At 33.9% G+C, this 21282-nt stretch overlaps 1 protein-coding gene across 1 annotated transcript; it reads right to left on the bottom strand.

Moving 5' to 3' along the window:
- Nucleotides 1-5111: 5111 nt before the first annotated feature.
- LOC120354645 lies at nucleotides 5112-17295 on the bottom strand. The gene is made up of 3 exons (XM_039442015.1): nucleotides 17261-17295; nucleotides 16926-17104; nucleotides 5112-5310 (listed from the first exon to the last, which is right to left on the bottom strand). Exons 1-3 carry the CDS (start codon nucleotides 17293-17295, stop codon nucleotides 5162-5164), a joined length of 363 nt encoding a protein of 120 aa, XP_039297949.1. The 3' UTR covers nucleotides 5112-5161.
- Between the last annotated feature and the right edge of the window lie 3987 nt (nucleotides 17296-21282).

The raw sequence follows: 21282 nt of genomic DNA on the forward strand, positions 1-21282 counted from the left end.
AAGTATGATAAGTGAAATAACAATAAGTAAATAAGAAGCAAGTCCAGCATATTATTAAATACATATATACTCACGTCTCTCCATCTGAGAAGAGAGAGAAAAAAAAAATAAAACCATAATTGAGAGAACATTTTCAAAATGATAAGTCTATAACTATAAGCCAATTCAATAAATCAAATGTAATCATAAGTTAGTCAAGATCGCTGAGGCTAACCGCAGAACGAATAACCCTTCGCTCACCATCACCAACAATCCATTTTACAATTCTATCGCTGGACCATACATTTGCGAAACCATATCTCACCACCGCTGCCTTGTACAACTCAAGTCGAAACTTTGTCAAGTCCTCTTTAATTGTAATATTGGTGCCTTTCAACAGCCTTTTCTTCTCGAAAACTCGCCGTCTCTCCCTGTAACCAGCAAAGCGCACAATGATAGGCCTGGGGCACGCCACACCACCCGCATCCAGAGGCTGCTTCTTGCTGACTCTATGCAAGCGTTGGATCTGCTCCACCGTCATAGTGTCCAGTTTAAGATTACTCTTGAAAACCTTGAGAACAAGTTGATCGGTATCTTCATTAGGCTTCTCTGGAATGCCGAACACTCTCAGATTTGTGCACCGCTGATATTGTTCAAGATCATCAACAATAAGTAGTGCATCAAGAGTCTTGACCTGTTCAGTAAGAGCTGTCACATTCTCCTTCAAAGCTGTCAATTCCTCCCACATAGCCCTGAGTGCAGTCGATATTGACTCAAGAAGTCGTTCGATAAAACTTTAGTGATGCACACATCGACAACTGCCGAGTCAACTTTTGGAGCCATAGCTTTATCAGACCGGACAAAGTTCACAGATAAAGAGCTTCCAATGTTGTTCACTGAATCTGAACGAAGCCTAGATCTAAGATTCTTTGGAGTATTCGACATACAAAAAACAGTTTGCACACACTCACTGCCAAGTCCAATCGGGAATTAGAGCACACCAGGAGATACACAAGAAGGAGACGGAAACACTGGTACCACACAACTCAAATTTAACTTAAAAAAACCCAACAAATACAACAATATTTTAAGGAGCCAAACAGAACTGCTCTTCACTACTCAATCATTACCCCCACTCCCCAATGTTCACTTCCTTTCCTTGATCTTCCTCTTGCTCTATGTTTTGATCGCTTTGATGTCCTTCTCCTCTTACTTTCCCTCATCAATAGACCACATGCATTATGAGGTGGCGCTGATCCAGATGGAGAATCCAATACTCTTCCACCACCACTACCACCACCAAAGTAGTTGGGGTATGGTCTGAGATAATAAACTTTTCCCTTAACATGATTCATGAAACGTTTAATCGCCTCTCTCCATATGTATTCACTATTCCTTTTTGTTACACCTTCACTTCTCCCTTTCCTGCTGGACTTCTTTTGTGCTAAGCTTTTTCCACGAATATGTGGTAATTTCATTCCAGATCCAATTGCCGACTTTGTCTTCATTGCTAATGTGACTAAATATGCTAATACCTTCTGACTATAGTCTGTTTTGGGATCCTTGAATATTGCCCAAGCACTATCTGCTAGATTTTATCTGCTCTTGAACATGATAAGTTATCTGAAGATTATGAATAACTTATATCATGGATACGACAAGCTTTATCCAAGGAATTTATTCCTTGATCACCTCGCTTAAGCCATTTGTCTAGCTTTGTGCCGGGACTGCAGTATTGGTAGCCCCCTGGAAGGTTAGCTCAATTGGTAGGAAGTCTAATGTCCTATTCAGAATGCCTGAAGTAATGCTACCCGCTTTATTCACAATACCTTCAGCAATATTACCCAATGCGGATAATAAACCACTACCTATCACCCCTTTCTGTCTGTGTGTGTTAGTCTTCTTTTTACTGGTATGACAGCGCAACTTTACCATCTTCCCATCTAGACTATCTCTAGAATACTAACAATAACTTAATTGTGCTACCCACCCACCTATCAATATATTATGTGTGATTCTCTTAGTTCTTCTAAAATTGAATTTATTTTGATTGAATGAGAATTGTTACCAGCTTTATGTGATTTTAATAGCATTTGCAAATGTGTAACCAACTCATTTGGATCATCATAGTAAACATATGATCTATTATTTGTTATATTCTTCAAGAAATTCAAACCTTTCCCCATTGTTGAGCATGTAGTTCTACATGTTTTTGATAGGAATAGTTTCTGAACTAACAGCGATTTAATCCCATTATTACTCTTTACATAACTCAGTCTGTTTAAATATGCACCTGTTGCAATTAGAATCTTTTTATAATTGCAAAAATCATTCATGCTACAATAATCCTCATTTGGTTGTGCCTTGAATAATAATTCTAGTAGACCTCTTGTTATTTTGAATTTACCTTTTCCAACAAAAATATGTTTATCTGAAAATGTGATCATGATTTTTTTTTCCCATGAAGTATGAACTTGTTTCAGAATCATACTGTATACCTAATGTAATAGACTTCTTTTTAATTATCCAAATAACTGTCAAGGTATATCCTGTAACATGGTTTTCCTAATTAGAAAAGATTTGCTTAAAGGAGGTGGATCTAGCCCTCTGTCAGTCTTCCCTTCTTCATCACTGAAATATTCAGATTCATCTTCATCATCATCTACAGAATCTTCATCATCAGTTGGGTCTTCCTCTTTCTTAATATTGAATTTACCTTCAGAATCATTTATTTCATTTTTGATTTGTTTCACAATTTTCATTGATGATTCTTTTAATTCTTGAAGAGGATTTATAATTGGTGCTAATCTTCTCTTCAAATTCAACTCTGATTCAGATTGCATACCTCGTAAAATATTATATTTTTCAACAATTGATTTTCTCAAATCATAAATTTTATTTGTTAACACATCTCTACCATCCCTCACATCTGTAATCTTTCCTATTCCTCTCTTCTTCACCTTCACCTCACCTTGCCTATTAACAATCTTACTCACTTTCATATTTATAGCAAACACTCAATAAGAGTACTGTTTGACAACTAACTCAATATTATAATTTATTCTGCTAAACTAACTCTCCATGTTTATCACTGAACTTTGTTGGATCTAAGAATGTGTCCAAATTCAATCTATACCTACCATCATGCAACTTATAATCAGTACAAATGGTGATGAAATTATGTCCATCACCCTTCATCCAAGCATCTGAACACATATTTTTGAAAGTGTTAAAGTTCATATCGGACTCTGCAAAATCTCTATGGACTAGCTTCAAAGAAAGTGAGTCTATTCGAAAAACCAAAATCAGATTCGTATTTTCTCTGATTATATGCTTAGGTATAGTCGCATAGGACTGGTTCAGATATATCACATCAATATTCATATGTCTTCCCATGCTAAAATAATCTCGAATATGTGCAACTTTCTGCAATTAATTGCAAGTCATCAAACATCACCTAACTGTCCTTTTCTAAATCATTTGGATTTGGTATGCTTGAAATATCATTCAACATACAAAACTTCATGAATTTTATTGTGGAGAAGACTTTTTCCATAAATACATACTTGGGCTGATATAAGGATTTACTGAACAAATGTAAGCTTTGAAAACGTAATGTTTTTCTATAGAAAATGAGGTTTAGGAGAATGTTTGTCTTGCCAGAAGAAGAACCACCAACAATTATTGATCGGATATGATTTGGAAAAAGCATGCCATGCTTACTTTTGTTCATGTCAGCCATTTTTGTAGTGACAATAAGTTCATCGAAATTTAAAATAGGAATTTCAACTTCATCTCCATGTACATTTTCATCTTTCTTCAGATTCTGCTTATCATTCATGTCGTATGTGTTCATGAACACACTTCACCTATGACTAACAGTTTAAACACAGGTTTCCACAAATAATACAAAATCAAGATGAAATGCTATTATATTTACCTCTCAAAAAATAACATACACTACATTCAGAAAACAACATAATATTCCAGAATATACACTCATCTTCTACTGGAAGAAAGTATTTTACAAAACATGCTATCTTTGCTAATGATACAATTTTCTATGTTCATGTTTAAAACATATCAATAACTGCTACAAGCAAATGAATTAACTACATATATTCAATTTATAATAACTAATTTTTTCAATTTATAATGTACTAACATTTGATTTTAGAAAAAAGCTTTTTCATTTTGTCTTAAAATTAATGTAAGCTAGATTTGCACATTTAATCATTGTTTCCATAAAAAGTTTATCTGTATCCATATCTGGTTTTGCTTTTTCTTTGATGAATTCCCTAATTTTATAAACAGAATATGATAATGAATTACAAAAACATCATTCAGGAAGCTCATATGCAGATTTCCTGCATATCCTTTCACTTAATAATTTGCTACCAGAATAACATACACTCAAATGTAGCTGTCTTTCTAAATCACTTTTTCCTGGTCTCACAAACCATAGAAATTCATCAAGGTCTACATAGTGTTTTTTCTGTAATTTGCTATTAAATCAACAAAACTCATGAGAATGTCACACATACAACATTGATAACATGGAATTATGCTAGCTATGATATCCATGTCTCTGAAAGCAAATATAATAACAATATTAGTATAATCACTACAGACAATTACTTTTTTTTTAATCCTGCTTCTAGTCCACACTGTTCTAATAAATTGTAAGAAAAATCATCACCAGCTGATTTTAAAGTTTCATTTTCATTAATATGCTTTTGTATGATAGATACTTCTATAGCTAGAAAAGGAAAGGGACATGTATCTGTTACATCAGGACAGTGTTTCCCTTCACATTTTAACTTATCAAAATCTATTCTTGACATATAACAGAATCTTGAATGTCCAAACTTTCTTTTAGCCCTTCCATCTGAAAACAAAAGATAGTCCTTTAATGTAAGACCTGAATTTGCATAATCCTTTAAGCTATCAATAAGATTGTCCAATAACACTGTTAGACTATACCGGTGAGCTTCCAATTTGAAATTTGCAGTAAACATCATAATCTGAAATAATCTATTATATACATTTCACCTTCAAATTTCATCTTTTCATATCATCTTGAAACTAGTTTTCATCATAAAATAATCCAACATCTATACCACAAACTTTAATAAGTTTTCTTGCAAATTCTTTTCCCACATGATGATCTTCGAACATATCATCACTCAGATATTCTATTAACTTTTACATTGCTGAAGATAGTTTTGAAATCATGTCCAACATATTTTTTCATCTCAGTTATAATATTACTAAGAAGCTCTAATAGAATACCCTCTTTGAACATTGTTGCGGGAATGTGTGACTCCATATCTGAAAAATACATATGTATTATTATTAATTCAAAATAAGATCTTTTTTATCAATTCAACTTGGTTCTATAAACCCAAACCATTTAACTAAAACCTTTTGCCCCTTACGTCTCAATACCTTTTCAACTAAGTAAACATTTCTATCAGATTCATTTAATTGAGTTCTTTGTAATTCTTGTTCATAAAACCTTCCAATAATATTTTTGCCAGACAGATCTTTTAATGAATATGTTGGTGGTATTGTAGCATGAACTCCAACTATTTCAAATAATTCTAAACTCCAATTTATTTCTTTTTCAAAGAATTTTTTGTATTTAGAAATCCTCACTATATCACCTAACCCGAATTTGGGATGAATAGGTTTATTACTCTTTCTTAAGTGTTTTTTATTCAATTCAGCAATGATTTGTTTCTCATGTTCCAATGTTACTTCAGCTGGTTTCATTTTGATAGTTGAATGAAATGAATTATTATATTGATCAACAATCTTGTCTAACCCATTTATAATTGCCAGTTACAGTGAAATAATGATATATGCGCAACTTTAGAGTTCTGTTGAAATGTTCAATAAATGCTGCATGGGAATTGGAGTAGACACTAAAGTGATGTATCTTATAAGGTTGTAGTAGAGCCTTTACTTGAGAATTATGAAATTCCTTCCCATTGTCTGTACAAAATAGCTTGATGCCAAGATTACTCTTAAATATCGGTCTTAAAGCATCACTCACTTCATGAGCTGTTTTTGTCTTTAGCGGCACAGCATATGCAAATTTTCTAAATGCATTTATAACAGTTGAAATATATTTATAGTTCGAATTTATTTCAACAAAATCCCACATTACTATAAGGTCTGTCTGTAACATGTCATTAACCCCTTTTAGAACATAACTCCTTTTCATGAAGTTTTTATGGACAGGTTTACGCAACTCATTTGTCAACTGCTCTCATACATTGCTCATTTTATCCTGTTCTCTCTTCAACTAGCAGATGGATACTAAGGTCTCAATCATATCCACGCTTCTTCTATACATATATTAATTACAATCAATATGGTGTAGGCTATCCAGTTTGCTGCATTGGGATTTACTGTACCAACACTTCTTCTGTATCTTTTCCATCATTATCTCCTTCTGCTACATTCAATTCTTTTTCAAGTCTAATATGATGTTCAACCTGATTATATCCCCAGGCTAGCGTATTGATATTATTGGGTAGAATAAAGCATTTGTCATCAAGTGGGGAAATAGCTATTTTTGATATCCTAATCTCAAAAACATTATGCAGATATGAACGTAATATGTTGGATGATTCATAATGAATCTTCCTATTGAATAGACAATCCTTATATATTTCAAATTTCAAATTATTATCAATTATATAATGTGACGTGCCTTTAGCTATATTCTTAATGGTGATTTCATTTGATTTATTCACATATAAGAAAGAATAAAGCTTTGGTCTCAAACCTGAGAATTTTGTTATTATTAGCAAACACATTTCATCCTTCATGACACCGAGTTTCCTGTAATTGGTTAAAGTATAACATTTGTGGGTGGGAGGGTATCCACTCATATCAAATAAATGTGAATTATTTCTCATATCCTTAAAAATCATCTGTTTCTATATGATAAAGAAAAGAATCTGTGTCAGACATGAGTATTTTCACCCTTTGGTAATCATACATTTGGAGAATCTCATTATAATGAAAGTCATATATAACTAGTTTGCTCGAATCTAGAACTGTAAACCCACAATAAATTGGTTGTTTCAATACAATATCATACTTTTTCAACTCCACTCCAATCATATTTGCATTAAACATATTCCACCGCTTTACATTTGGGCATGATAATACTCTTTCTCATCTGTAATCAATCTCATATTCAATCTATTTCTAACACGTTCAATTAATTTCCCATAAATCGAGTTAGTAAGATTCTTGTACTGTGTTGATTCAAATACATTTTCACTCTCCTGACAATGTTTTGTGTTGAGGTCAATATATTCTTTCAACCAAGCAGATTGGCTAGAAGGAATAATATGATGATTTTTTGTTAATTCCATTCCCAGTGTCAAATATAGTTTAAAATTTTGGTAATGTAATACATAATTCTTTCTACAATCCAGTGTGGCTAAAAGCTTGGTTCACACTCTCTGTGTGCATTGATTGTTAGTTCTTTGATATATGGAAAATAGCTCTACAGGTGGTGAACCTTTTATTGTGGCAAGAGGGTAATCATTGTGTTTATCATGAAGATGAGAGGGGTAATTTAAATCCACATTTAGGACATAGCCCGTTTGATCATCATCTGGAATGTTAAATACATTGAAGGAAGATATTTCCATCTCCATCAACCACCTGAAACCACCATATGGCAGATAATTCGTCATACAGAAACCATACAAGCCATTGGCATCAAGGTAGCAACAATAGGATGTAGGTTTTCCGCTATAGAAGATATAAACTGACAGTTTAAGGAAGCTTTTTTGCTCAAAATCTGCCTTAAGAATATGCAATTCCCACTCACATTCAATTCCCATGAATGATAATTAAAAATTCTGATGTTATCCTCATTCAAAACCACTGAATATTCTTTCGGTAACTTAATAGTGTGTTTAAAGTCACCTTCACTATGAATATCGATAATTTTAAGGTGAATTTCTCCATTATCGGCAAATATTACCTTCGTTACTATGAACCAATCAAAAGGATAAAATTCATAACTCCAATCGGCTAGTGGATTTGCTTCTACAGAGAACTCATTGAAACTTCTCCAATCAAAATAGTGAGACATTATGTGAACTTGTCAGCTCGAGTGTTTAGAGTGAAGTGACGTGCGTGCTACGCCCCCTCTTGTTGGATCTTTCCCCAGAGAAATGACGTGTGTGCTACGCCCCCTGTGGGTGAATGTTTCCCCCTTCCCAAATTCTATAGATAAGAGTGTTCACCTTCATATAACTCCTACACTGTTACATTCAATCATATACACATGAAAAAATGTATAGTCTGATTTATCATCTTGAAGTAGCATGTGTTAGCAAGAAAACCGTTAAAGTTCACTGTGCTTCAAATTTCTCCCTCATATGCCAAGTGTTATCCTTTCACAAGATTTTATGTTTTCGGAGACAATACAAAGCCTTTATATTGGGCTAAACCCATTTTTGTAGTTATCATTTCTGCAACCTGTTTTTCGGAAAGGTTATGTTGCTTAGCTTCTATCCAATTGATATTAAAGCTAATGCGTGCATACCCGCTGACAATATCGTAAGCTATCTTATGGATGAATAAATTAAGATAATCTATGAATGCAGCTGAACATTGCAGTCTCATAACAGACCCCTCTTCCGAATTTTTAATTGCCTCAGCTATTTCATCACGAATGATTTTCACAGCGATTCCATCTCGTTTTTCTTAATGAAATCTCCTATATCATTTTTAGTTGCATACTTGTCTGTAATTTGATTAATCAGAATAGCAATAGCATCTTTTGTAATGAATTGTTCAATACCATCCATAATATTAGCTTTTATTGCACTTACCATTTCAGATAATCATTGTTCAAACTCTTCCTTTGTTAATGAAGAACTAGTTGATTTCTGCAAAGTAGATTCTAAATATTGCTTATCAATTGGCGATGGGTGTGTTTCATTTACTTTAGTAAAAATTTCTGTACTAAGCTGTTTTAATTTAGTATTGAGGTAGTTTGTGTCCAAGACCTCCAAATTCTTAATTTTATCTGATATGGTTTTTAATTTCTCATCTAAATAACCTTTATCAACTTTATCATTGTTAATACAGTCCAACTGGGATGAAAAGCTGTCTGTTAAAGTTTTCACTTCTCCTAGAGCACATTCTAAAGTTAGAGTTCTCTCTGCAATAGCTTTATCAATATTGGCACTAAAATTTTGTAATGAACTAAGAATATGTTCTCTTTCAATTATGCTCACACCGATATTCTTAGTATTTTCAGAAACGAGTTTGGTTATTTGTGAATCTAAATAAAATTTCACAGCTTCGCTGATTCCTTGCTGATTTATCGATTTAATTATTTTCTGTGTTATCGAGTCAATATCGCACTTAAGATTAGCACTACTAGGTGTATCAATCCGACCAAATTGATGCAAAGTCATTGTAACACTAAACAATTAGTTTTGCTTCTTTTAGCTCTTCAATTATAGACGCGATCTCAACATCATGTCCAGTGTTGCCAGAAGCTTTTGAGGAATAGAGTAAATTTAATCTTCCCACTAATTCGTCAAAATTATCAAAGTATTGATAAATTCTATCATGAGAATTATTTTTTGCAAATTTCAATAAACCCCATCCCTTTTTTTCAATAATTTCTTTACTGGGAAATAATTTCTGAATCATTTGCGATTTAATTTCCTGATTTCGTTTAACATACCCTCTCCGATCTAAATGTATGCCTGTAAGTGTTAAGATTTTTTTATACTTATCCAGATCTCTCTGATTATAAAGATTTGAATTCGGTCTTGAACTGAATAATAACTCAAGTAAACCATGTGTTATATGAAATCTTTCATCACAAATATCTATATAACCGTTATTGAATATTACTTGCTGATTTCCAATATAATACACATCATCTTTAGAATAATATGAAATTCCATAACTAATTGAATTATTCAATTTTTCCGCATGAAACGTTTTTAGGTATTGTGACAGCACCTCATCGTTTTCACTAGAACCAAGTAAACTGTTTTCAAATTTAGTTGAGCTTAAAAGATTCTCTGTTGAACTCCCATAGCTTTTATCATAACTCGACTCCCCCTCCTCATCCTCCTCATCATCAATCTCCATGCTCTCTTCTTCCTCTTTTACTTCTTCCTTTTTTAGTTTTACACCATGATTAGAGTGGAAACTAGATTTGTTTTTTCCAAGTTCAATTATGGGCTCTATCAATGGTGAGAGCGTTTTCCTATTATATTCCTCCGATCATTTTTCAAAATTAAGTAAGCTTTTATGCTTGTCACTGATTACTCTTCTCAATTTCTTAATCTTATCGATTAAACCAACGTTCTTTCTATTCAGTTTTCTGCTGCGTGTTTTAGACAACATGACTGTACAAAGAATTAATCTCTACTGAATGGTAAGAAACGTATCAAGCGAATCTCGGTACTTACCGCTATTAATTCCACACTCGGTCATAATAGTTACAAAATTATGAGGTTTACGATTCCAAACTTTATGGCAAAGTTTACTGAAATCTTTATAAGAAATATCTCCTCCAACATGATCTCTGTGAATTAATTTGAGACTCAATAAATCTATCTTGAAGATTATAATCATATTTGCATTGTCCCTAGTGAAATGTTTCTGCGTAGCTCCATAACTCTGAATTAAATATGCTGTGTCAATATTACGATGTCGGCCCATAATAAAATATTCTCTTATTTGAGGTACATGATTAAGTTGTAAATTGTCGAATATAACTAAAGAATATTCTGATATTTTGTTTGGATGTGGTATAGATTCAGAATTGTTGTTTATATGAAATTCAATATCCTTCATGTTGGAAAAAACGTTTTAAAAAAAATATATTTATCTTGATACTCACTCTTGGTATGCAAGTATATAGTTTTAAATCTCAACCCATTCTTTGAAAAAATTAAATTAAATAGCAAATTGGTCTTACCACAGCCTGAAGAGCCTATCATAAGGATCCTCGCATTATGAGGTAACAACTTACCATTTTAACACCATGCTGGGATTTCTTTCTGTCTTATAATATTGTCGAAATTCACTATTGGGATATTACTCATGTTAGACACGTGTACAGCATGTGATCTGATAAGGAACTAATCATATAGGTAAGTAATCAAGTTGTTATCAAAGGGGGTGTGTCACTCACCACATGACTCTCTGAGTGTGTATGGCTTATCACATCGGAATGTGGTCGATGCGTGCTCACTGTCACTCCCCTTTTGCAGTAATGCACTAGCAAACTGATAGAAGTTTCTCACTTCAATATATCGGTCCCTCTCTCTCCCGCACCCTCTTTACGAGAATGCATATGGTCTGCTTCTCCTTATCTATGGCTTAGCGAAAGATTTTCTAAAGCAAATTACGAAAATGAAACTACAGATTGAAATGAAACTGAGAAGCATTTTTTTGATAAAGACGTATCATATTTACACTAAATCTTTGTGACATTTACAGTGAATGCAATGTATTATAATATGATATTACAATATGATATTACAATAGATTATTTTTCATCTAATAGTTGACTTCTACTAATATAACTAGGTGTTGAAAATCCAATCCACTTAACAAGCAATCCTTTTTTGTCACGCTTTAATATTTTTTCAATTGGTATACTTGTCTCTCTGATTCGTTTAATTGTGTTTTTTTAATTTCTTCTCCATAAAACCTACCACTAATTACTTCTCCATTTAGATCTCGCAAGCTGTACGTTACAGGTTGAGAAGGGAATATAGAATGAATCACAAAATACTCTGTGCTCCAATTTATGTTATAAGATTTATCGAAAAAAACACTTTTCTTTGAGATTCGTACAACATCTCCTAGCTTAAATTTTGGTTTTGAATTTTTCAATTTATATTGTCTATTGAATGCAGAATTCAAAGACATTAAAACACCATTACGATCTTTTTTCCTCACATCTTTAGGTTTCATTCTAATTGAAGTGTGCATTGTTGCATTATAATCACGAACCAAACTGTCTAGCTGCGTTATCCAGTTTTTGGTTCCACGTTCAGTTAAATATCTATAAATTTTTGCTTTAATTGTTCTATTAAACCTTTCAACTATGGAAGCTTTCTTATCACTAAAAACATGGTAATGTTTAATACTTTATCTATCCAATAATGCTTTAACTTTTGAATTAAAGAATTCTGTTCCCTGATCTGATTAAAACAACTTAACTCCCTTATTTTTAGAATAATTGGTTCGAGTGCATCAAATACAGATTGACTTGACTTGTCTTTTAATGGTACACAATATGCGAATTTTGAAAAACAATTAATAACAACTAAGATATACCTATAACCTTTATTAAAACGTGATAAACTGCTCATCACAATGAGATCGGCTTGGAGCAAGTCTTTTTCACTTTTCAACTCATATTTGCGAGTGGGATAGTTGACACGTGGCATGCTATGAAGTTCTAACGCTATCTTAGATCTAATAATATTCATATTTACAACAGGAAATCAAAATAAGTGGTGTTGGATGATTGTCACAGGACATACTGAGCAATCAGTTAGAGCATTGTTGGCACTCTATAATGTCCAAAAGGCAAAGTGTCCACACTGTTCTCTGCAATGTATCTCTTGTTGTCATAAGGACTCAAGCAGATTTTTGTACATTCAATCTGATACATGGTGTGATTATACGATCTCATCATATTGAATTTTTCAATGTGTTCACAATGTTCAACCAACGATTTCTTGTATAAATCAAAATAAAGTTTTCCACATTTCACTCCAGTCTGTACACCCTTTGCTACACATTTATTTACAGGTTCTTCATTCTCATTACATACTAAATATGAGTAAAGTTTAGATCGAAGCCCAATAAATTGATGGATGGGTTTCGACGCTGTCTCATCCTTGAACTTTTCTACAACTTTATTTCTCTCCATGGAAAAGCAGGGGTGGTAAGGGGGGTGGTTACTAGTATCAAAAAGGTTCAAATTTTCTTTAATCAACTGATATACATCCTCCACTTTTACATTTAAAAGAAAACTATCAGTATTGGTCATACAGAGTTCTATGCTATCCCACGGTATAATTTTTTGTAATTTACAATAGAAAAAATCGTACATATGGAATTTACTCAACTCCAGTACGGAAAACCCGGAATAGATAGGCTTGTCCATTTTTAGTTCCAACTTACGAGAGAAAACTGCGATCACATTCGGACTAATTATTTGCCAGCATTTGCATAACGGATTTGAAATGTACTTATCTAATCGTTTTTCGTCCGTGATAATTTTAACATTGATATGCTTGCGAACTGATTGAATAGTTTTTCCAAAGATCAAATTACAACAGGCCTTAAAGAATGATACTTCAAATTTATTTTTCCTCGGTCTGTCTATTGCGGATATTGAAGTTGATGTAGCTTTTCAGCCAGGGAGATTGGGAAAAGCTAATTAAGCGATGTACTTTCATTAATTGCAAACCGAGCTGAAGGTAGAGTTTTGAATTGAGGTAGTGGACAATGTACTTTTCACGATCAAAAAGTGTGTTCATGAGCTTTTTGGTTCCAGTTTGACCGTTCTCATTCGTTTGATAGTTTGACAGCAATTCGTGTGGAGGTGTTTGGTGGAGAGGCGCGAGTGGGAAGCTGGCATGCTTATCATGTAACTCTTTCGGATACTTGAGATCACATTCTATTACATATCCAGTTTCTGAATTGCTGTCCAAATTCGCGAAATCAAGCTTGGAAATTTCTTCCTCTGTGAGGAATTTGAAATTTCCAACAGGTAAGTTTCGACTCATGGCTTCCGAGTATAAACTGTTTGCATCAATATAAAGGAGATAATTACTCGGTTTTGAGGGGTCGTAAGTCTCAGGTAGATGTTTGTTATTCTCCTCACAATAATGTTTACCGATAAATGAGACCCCACCCCTCATCAACGCCTCAAACATGAGATGCATGTCAGGATGTGTGATCAACTCTAGTTCAACCTTAGTGTACTTCAACATACAATTCCAGGTGAAGTGCACGAGGGAAACAAAATGAGTGACATCAAGGCCGTATGAGCTAAAAAGCGTAGACCAAATAGATTCTTCTGCTAATACCAACACATCCAAACATAAATAGAAATTGTGATATTCACTGAGCGATTTCAGTTTGAATGTTGAGAACACTCTTTGCACATGCTCATATTCTTTGTGAGACAGAGGTGTATCAGTTAAATCATTATGAAAACATTCGATGGGAGGAAGTGATGTTTCCGCGAATTTTTTGGGACAACTCATGTATGAGTAAGGATATATTCCTTTTTTTGACAAGAGATGTCTGTGTTCACGTGGCAGGTCATGAAACACTGAAAATAAATGTTCGAACTTCTTTTCCATGTCTGTACTCTCTACCAAATTACGCACCAATACTTCCAAGGATTCGTTCATAAACTTATAGGAATCTAAAAATTCAATTTTGCCTACTGAAAGTGCCAAAAATCTCTCTAATGTATTTGCGATGCAGGAAATTTCTTTTTTGCATTTACCGAGTGCTTTCAGAATGAAATGTGAATCAAACCCGGAGAAATTGTGAAAATAACACAAAATGTACTCCGGAGTACAAGCTGATAAATTACAAGAAATGTGGGCTACACATAGGTAATTTCCAGTTTCATGCACGTGGTGACAACATTTAATATCGGTGTCTAAGAACGGTTCGGCGCAAAGCCCACAGTTTACCGAATTTTGAAATTCACACTCTTGACTTTCGGATAAATGTTGCATCGGAATTTCACGTTTCATATCCTCATACAAAATGTCACCGAGATCTGTAATTTCCTGAAGAAATTTCTCCATGATTTTTTCATCTAAACTACTCGATCTATGGAGTACAGGTCCATAAGCGATTTCCCTGTTCACATCGAGAACAACAAAACAATACCCGCAGGGAATATGTCGCGCTGTTTTCTTTGTATAGATATGAGTAATTTCATCGGAATCGGATTCATCATCATCATTATTATCGATATTAACAACGTAAGTTTCTAAATCCGCGTAAATGGTATACTTTTTCTTCAATGTGGCATCTAGTTTCTTAAATTTAATTGTGTCTCCGCGTTTAGGATATGAAACACGCTGTGATTCAAACTTGGAACAAAGCTGCTCATGTTTCATCAAATTTGCTTTGCCATCATAATTCTTAGATTTGGTCGATGTAAATCTATGAAAACAGAAATTAAAAATGTGTACTTGACCATCATGTTTTGAAAGGTGAGAGAGAAGATGCGATAATCCATTTTTCCCATTCGCGGTATTAATTAAAGGAAAATGCATTTTTCCTGCATCGGCTTTCAGCATTAAAAGATTAATTTGGTGCTTACGAGTGGGGAAAATGCTCATGCGGTAGGGGAAAAACTTTTTGTTGTCATACGCAATGACGTGAATTGCAATATCCGGATTCAGTATTTCAAATTTCTTAATATTGCGTGTCGTCACCGGAAAATTTACAGTGTAAATTTAGTGTGTGAGCAAACTTGCTCAAATACTTTACAGTCAGGTGTGAGTCCTTTGGTTTCTGATGGAAATATGCGAGGACTGACCATGAAAAGCATTTTTCATCAGACAGATTTTTGACATTTATAATGCAATGTTTGTTTTTAAGAAACTGGGGTGTTTGAATGAAACTGGATGTGAATATTAGATTAAATTTAATCACATTCACATCCAGTGAGTCAATTTTCTTCAACACTCAACCGCTGCCATGTCGAACAAAGTTGTCAAAAGATGACAGGATTTTTCTTATAGCCAACATGAAATGATCATTAAAATCTTCATAATACCCAAGCACATTTAGCGCTATGTTGAAGTAACTATGAAGATTGACGAGAGATGAGACACACTCGCTAACCCCATCATCCATCACCACTAATTTATACAATAAAACATTCAAGACAATGAACCATTTTACATTGCCATCATGCCATACCACATGGTCCCTAATTATGTCGAAAACATGCGTCGTTTCGATCTCTCGAGCACATTCTCGATGCTGATTTGTTCGGGATCCTCGATGTTAATATGATGGCGGACCGCGCTGGAATACATGCCATGTAGTCTTCATATATTATAAATAAATATTTTTAAATCAATTGTGAATTAGCATTGGTAGAAGAACACTGTGTGAAAATGTTATCTCAACAACAGATAATGTTGCATGAAAGATTAAGATTATTAACTTTTGATAAAAGATGGATGAAATCCTCTCATCATTTGTCGGCAGAAAACATGGCGAAAGAGGGATTTATATTCACATGTGTACCAGACATTGCGCGCTGTGTATTTTGTTCAATTTATTTGGGAAAATGGGAAGAAAGTGACATAACAGCAATAGAACATGCAAGGTACAGTCCGAACTGTGCATTGAGAAGGAAATATAATATAACAATTGAAGAGGAGAATTTCGATAATAATATTCTACGTCAATATGAAGAAAGATATTTAACTTTTAATCATGTAGAAGATTCATCCGTTCAAGGAGAGTATTTTGAAAATCATCATTGTCATCTACATTGTGACTATTGTAAATCATTATCTGATAAAGCAGACTATTTTGCGAGAAATAGTTATTTCTTACATAAAAATCACTATCTGCAATGTGTCTATTGCAAATATATTATTGAAAATCCATTTGAAAAAGTAATACATTTACCGTTTTGTTTATATGAAGAGTGTGAGAAAGAAGGGGGAGGAGAAGATTACCCAGATAAAGCACATCGTAAAGATGAGCTAAAATTGCATGCATGCATGCATGCAGCAGACAGTTTTTTGTCCTCCGAGGACAAAATTCCTCCCCTCCGAGGACAAAAATCCTCCCCTCCAAGGACAATTTTCCTCTCCTCTGACTCCCCTCAGAGGATAAAATCAAAGTAAAAATGTACTTACATGTGTTGGTTGATGTCTGAATGACAGGTATCTCCTCGGCTATAGATGTGCAGGTATAGATGGCTATCCGGCTATGCTTCCTTTTCGGATTGTGTGGTAACCTCTCAGGTATGTTGCCTTGACGAGAGCTCAACTGCTTATGACATCGGAAGCCGAGTTGTGAGGTGAGCACTCCAATGCTGTAAAAACAATGAAATATTTAATAACTGATAATATTAGAAATCAATAAGCATCACAAGAGGCGGGATGCTATTCAAAATATAGAATGTTTGAGTGATTGTAACGGTTTTTTATGATAGGAGAGAATACTTACAAATCTGAATGATTTTGATAACGATGTGGGAGGATATAGCAGCAGGTGCTGCTCCATGCCTAGTCCTAGGGGAGAATTTTTTTCGTCTTGTAACACGTGTGGCTCTCACTCACACAGGCCTGGAACAGAGAGAGAAATGTGTGGTATATAAACAGATGTAAAGCGAGCAGAATTATCATTTACATCAAAGTCAGATTCGAGTATACTCTACTTCACTCATCATACGAGATGAGTTCGTCATCATCATCAACCTCATCTTCATTCATCCTCCCAGATAGCCCACTACCACATGAGCGTATCCTCAACTACTGGCAACAGAAAGCTGCCCTTGCTGCCGAGGGGTCCACTGCTGCACCTGCTCCTTCTCCGCTCACCGTGGAACCACCATTGCTGGGGGAGATTGTGCTGGATAACAGTCCAGTTCAACACTTGGGTCCAGCTGCTACCTGGGCACCGTGATGTGTGGTGCGAACAACTCTGACCAACAACAACAACATGAAGCAGAAGCAGGGGAAGAGGAGGAGGTTGGTGTTTGATGAGGCTGAGGTTAGCGGTGATGAGGACGAGACAATCTTCTCACAAACAAAGGTTAGTTTCAACAGATATTATTAACTTATATGTGTACAGATTTTTTTTTTATAAAACAATCAATCATTGGAAAAAATCTGTACACATACATGTCTTTGATTATTATTATTTGAAAGCAAAGAATTATTGTTTAAAGTAATCGCTCATGCATAAATTATTTGATAGCAAAGAAATTTCATTTGAACTTATTAGAGATGGGATTGAATTACGAGATATTATTGTTTAAAGTAATTGCTCATGCATAAATTATTTGATAGCAAGGAAATATTATTTAAACTGATTAGAGATGGGATTGAAATACGAGATATTATTGTTTAAAGTAATCGCTCATGCATAAATTATTTGATAGCAAGGAAATATTATTTGAACTGATTAGAGATGGAATTGAATCACAAGATATTATTGTTTAAAGTAATTGCTCATGCATAAATTATTTGATAGCAAGGAAATATTATTTGCTGTTCAGAGATACAATTGAATTACGAGATATTATTGTTTAAAGTAATCGCTCATGCATAAATTATTTGATAGCAAGGAAATATTATTTGAACTGATTAGAGATACAATTGAATTACGAGATATTATTGTTTAAAGTAATCGCTCATGTATAAATTATTTGATAGCAAGAAAATATTATTTGAACTGATTAGAGATACAATTGAATTACGAGATATTATTGTTAAAGTAATCTCTCATGCATAAATTATTACTCACTTTGAGATTGTGTAGTGAATCTATTGATCAAGTTCTCTAGTATGATTTGACGAATTTGATTTGATGATGATCTGAAACAAATAAGACACTAATCAAATATTTTTCAACAGAAACATGCTGCAATGGAGAACGAGTCATCGCTTGTCCTCCTGATGAAGGAAGTAGAGAGGGCAGAGGAGGATGAGAGGAGGGAGATGGACTTTGTCCAACTCATCAATCAGCCTGTACCCAAACCCTGGGTGTCACTGAGAGAGTTGAAAGAGGATGCTCCCTACCCCATTATCAGCGCGAGGGAGCATACCAATAAACACAGACGACAAGTTATTTTGAAAATTAGCAATGCAGGAAGCAAATCTGTGTGTGAGGTATATTTACCGCAACGATTTGCTTCCTGCATGAGCATGGAAAAAATTTTAGAGTTCAACAAAAATTGTAAAAATTTGGTAATGGTAGTATCACATAAGTTGGGGAATTGGACTGATATAAAAATTGTTAAGCATTAACAATTTTTATATCTATACAATTCGTCAACTTATGTGTTACAAATTGTATAGATGTGTGTGTTAAAGTAGTATTAGTAGTGAATAAATTGTGTACATATTTGATGAAAAATTGTTTTCAATTCTTACCTGTTTACACTTGTTGTTGTTATTGTTGTTGACAAGTTCACAATGAATAGTAGAAACACAGGCAGAAGAATGGTTCACCTTTCATGTTGTTGCACTCTGTTGCGAATGATATGTAAATAAGCTGAGCTCCCCTTTTATAGTTTGTTGTGAGCATGCATAGAGCCAAACGTCTTTACTACTACACACACACAGACACACACACGCACACACACATACAGCCTAGTGGTTTTGGTGAATTGATGCATCACTCTCTTGCACATCTGTTTTGGCATGCGTTCCTACAGATATGGGCGGGTGCGATGACATCATTTCTCCCTTTCAAATTGTGTTCACCTTTTCAGATTTGTTATTTGAAATAATATTCTTATCATTCGAACAATGTTATAAGCACATAGCAATCAGATAGTGTGTGTGTGTGTGTGTGAATTCATTTCCAACTTGATTGAAAATTAAACCAATTCAATTTTCTTTTGATTAAGTTGGTGTAATGATTAATTAATTAATTAACTTCAGTTAATGTTCAACCATTGAGTTGAAAGGTAAGAAAATGGTATGTAGGAGAAAGCAAAGTTCGAGGAAACGAGGTAGAGGAATCTTGAGTTCAGCGGCAAAAGTTTTTAAGGGTGTGACGGGTTTAGCAGGTAATGTCACATCCACTATTCTAAATAAGCTCATTGACAATCAACAAAATGAAATTTACATTCCTGGCTATCAGTATTGCTGCCCGGGCACCAAGGTTAATGAAAGGTTAAAGAGAGGTGATCAAGGTATAAATTCATTAGATATAGCCTGTAAGGTACATGATATAGCTTATACACAAAATAGCGATAATAAAACTCGAGCGATAGCTGACAGAGCTCTAGCGAACACAGCGTGGGACATATTCAAAAATCCAGAAACACCCCTTGCCGAGAAAGCACTTAGCTATCTTGTTGCAAACGTCATGAAAGCTAAAGCAGCATTTGGTGGGTCTTTGAGAAAGAAGAAGAAGAAGAAGAGGAAGAATGAGAGGAGAAGTTATAGTAATGATATTAGATGCAAAGCTATAGCTCAGTTGAAAGAGCATATTGCAGGAAAAGGGTATTTTTTGAAACCTTTTCCTAAAATAACTAGTGGGGGGAGAGTTTTAATCCCACCCTCTTTACCGCCACCATCATCATATGGAGTGAGTTTATTCCCCCAAAAACAAGTTAAGAAACGTAGAACAACAAAGAAGAGTAGGAAGAAGAAGAAGAAGAAGACATGAATATTGAAGGAGAATTGAGTAATTATGATTTGATTGATTGGTCAAAATTATTACAGATTCAGCTAAGAGGTATATATATGCTAGATGCATTACCTAAGAAAAATCTAAAAAATGAGAATGGCATTGTGAATTTAGCGAGGGAAAGCGAGGATGGCACAAATTGGGTTGCATATAAAAAAGTCGACTCTAATGTTTAGTATTTTGATCCAATTGGAAATTTACAACCACCATACGAATTGGACATATATTGGAAAAAAGAAATTGGAGTAAATATATTTTATAATGTATACTATTAAATAGTAATTAGATAAATAGTAAATAGATTAAATTAGATTAGATATATAATATTAATTAGATTAAATAGTATACTATTAAATAATTATAATTATAATGCAACCATTAAATAGTGATTTTTGTGGTCATCTTACGTTATTGTTTCTTGCAAATCAGTTGTAATTAAGTGTTTGTGCTGAACACACATTACAAGATGGTTGTTATTACATTAAGATCTAACACAAGTAACCTCTACGAACATTTACAAGGAATTATAGAATTGGATAAAAATCGTGAATGGGAAATTGGATTGATTAATTTTTGTAGTTACAATAGTATTGAAAACGTTAATAAAGGAACAAATTCCAGCTTCAAATATGGTGATAGATTAATTGAGCTGGATACGGGTGCATATGAAGTTGAGGATATTATAAAATCTTTAAAGAATAAATTGAATATTGATGAGAAGAAGAATGAACTTATTATATGTGCAAACACAAATACTATGAAGATTGAAATTCATTCTGATAAAGCTATTGATTTAACACGTACTGATTCAATTGGTAAGATACTTGGTTTTGATAATGTTGTTTT

The sequence above is a fragment of the Nilaparvata lugens genome, chromosome X (assembly GCF_014356525.2).
Source record: "Nilaparvata lugens isolate BPH chromosome X, ASM1435652v1, whole genome shotgun sequence".
NCBI classification, from domain to species: Eukaryota; Metazoa; Arthropoda; class Insecta; order Hemiptera; family Delphacidae; genus Nilaparvata; species Nilaparvata lugens.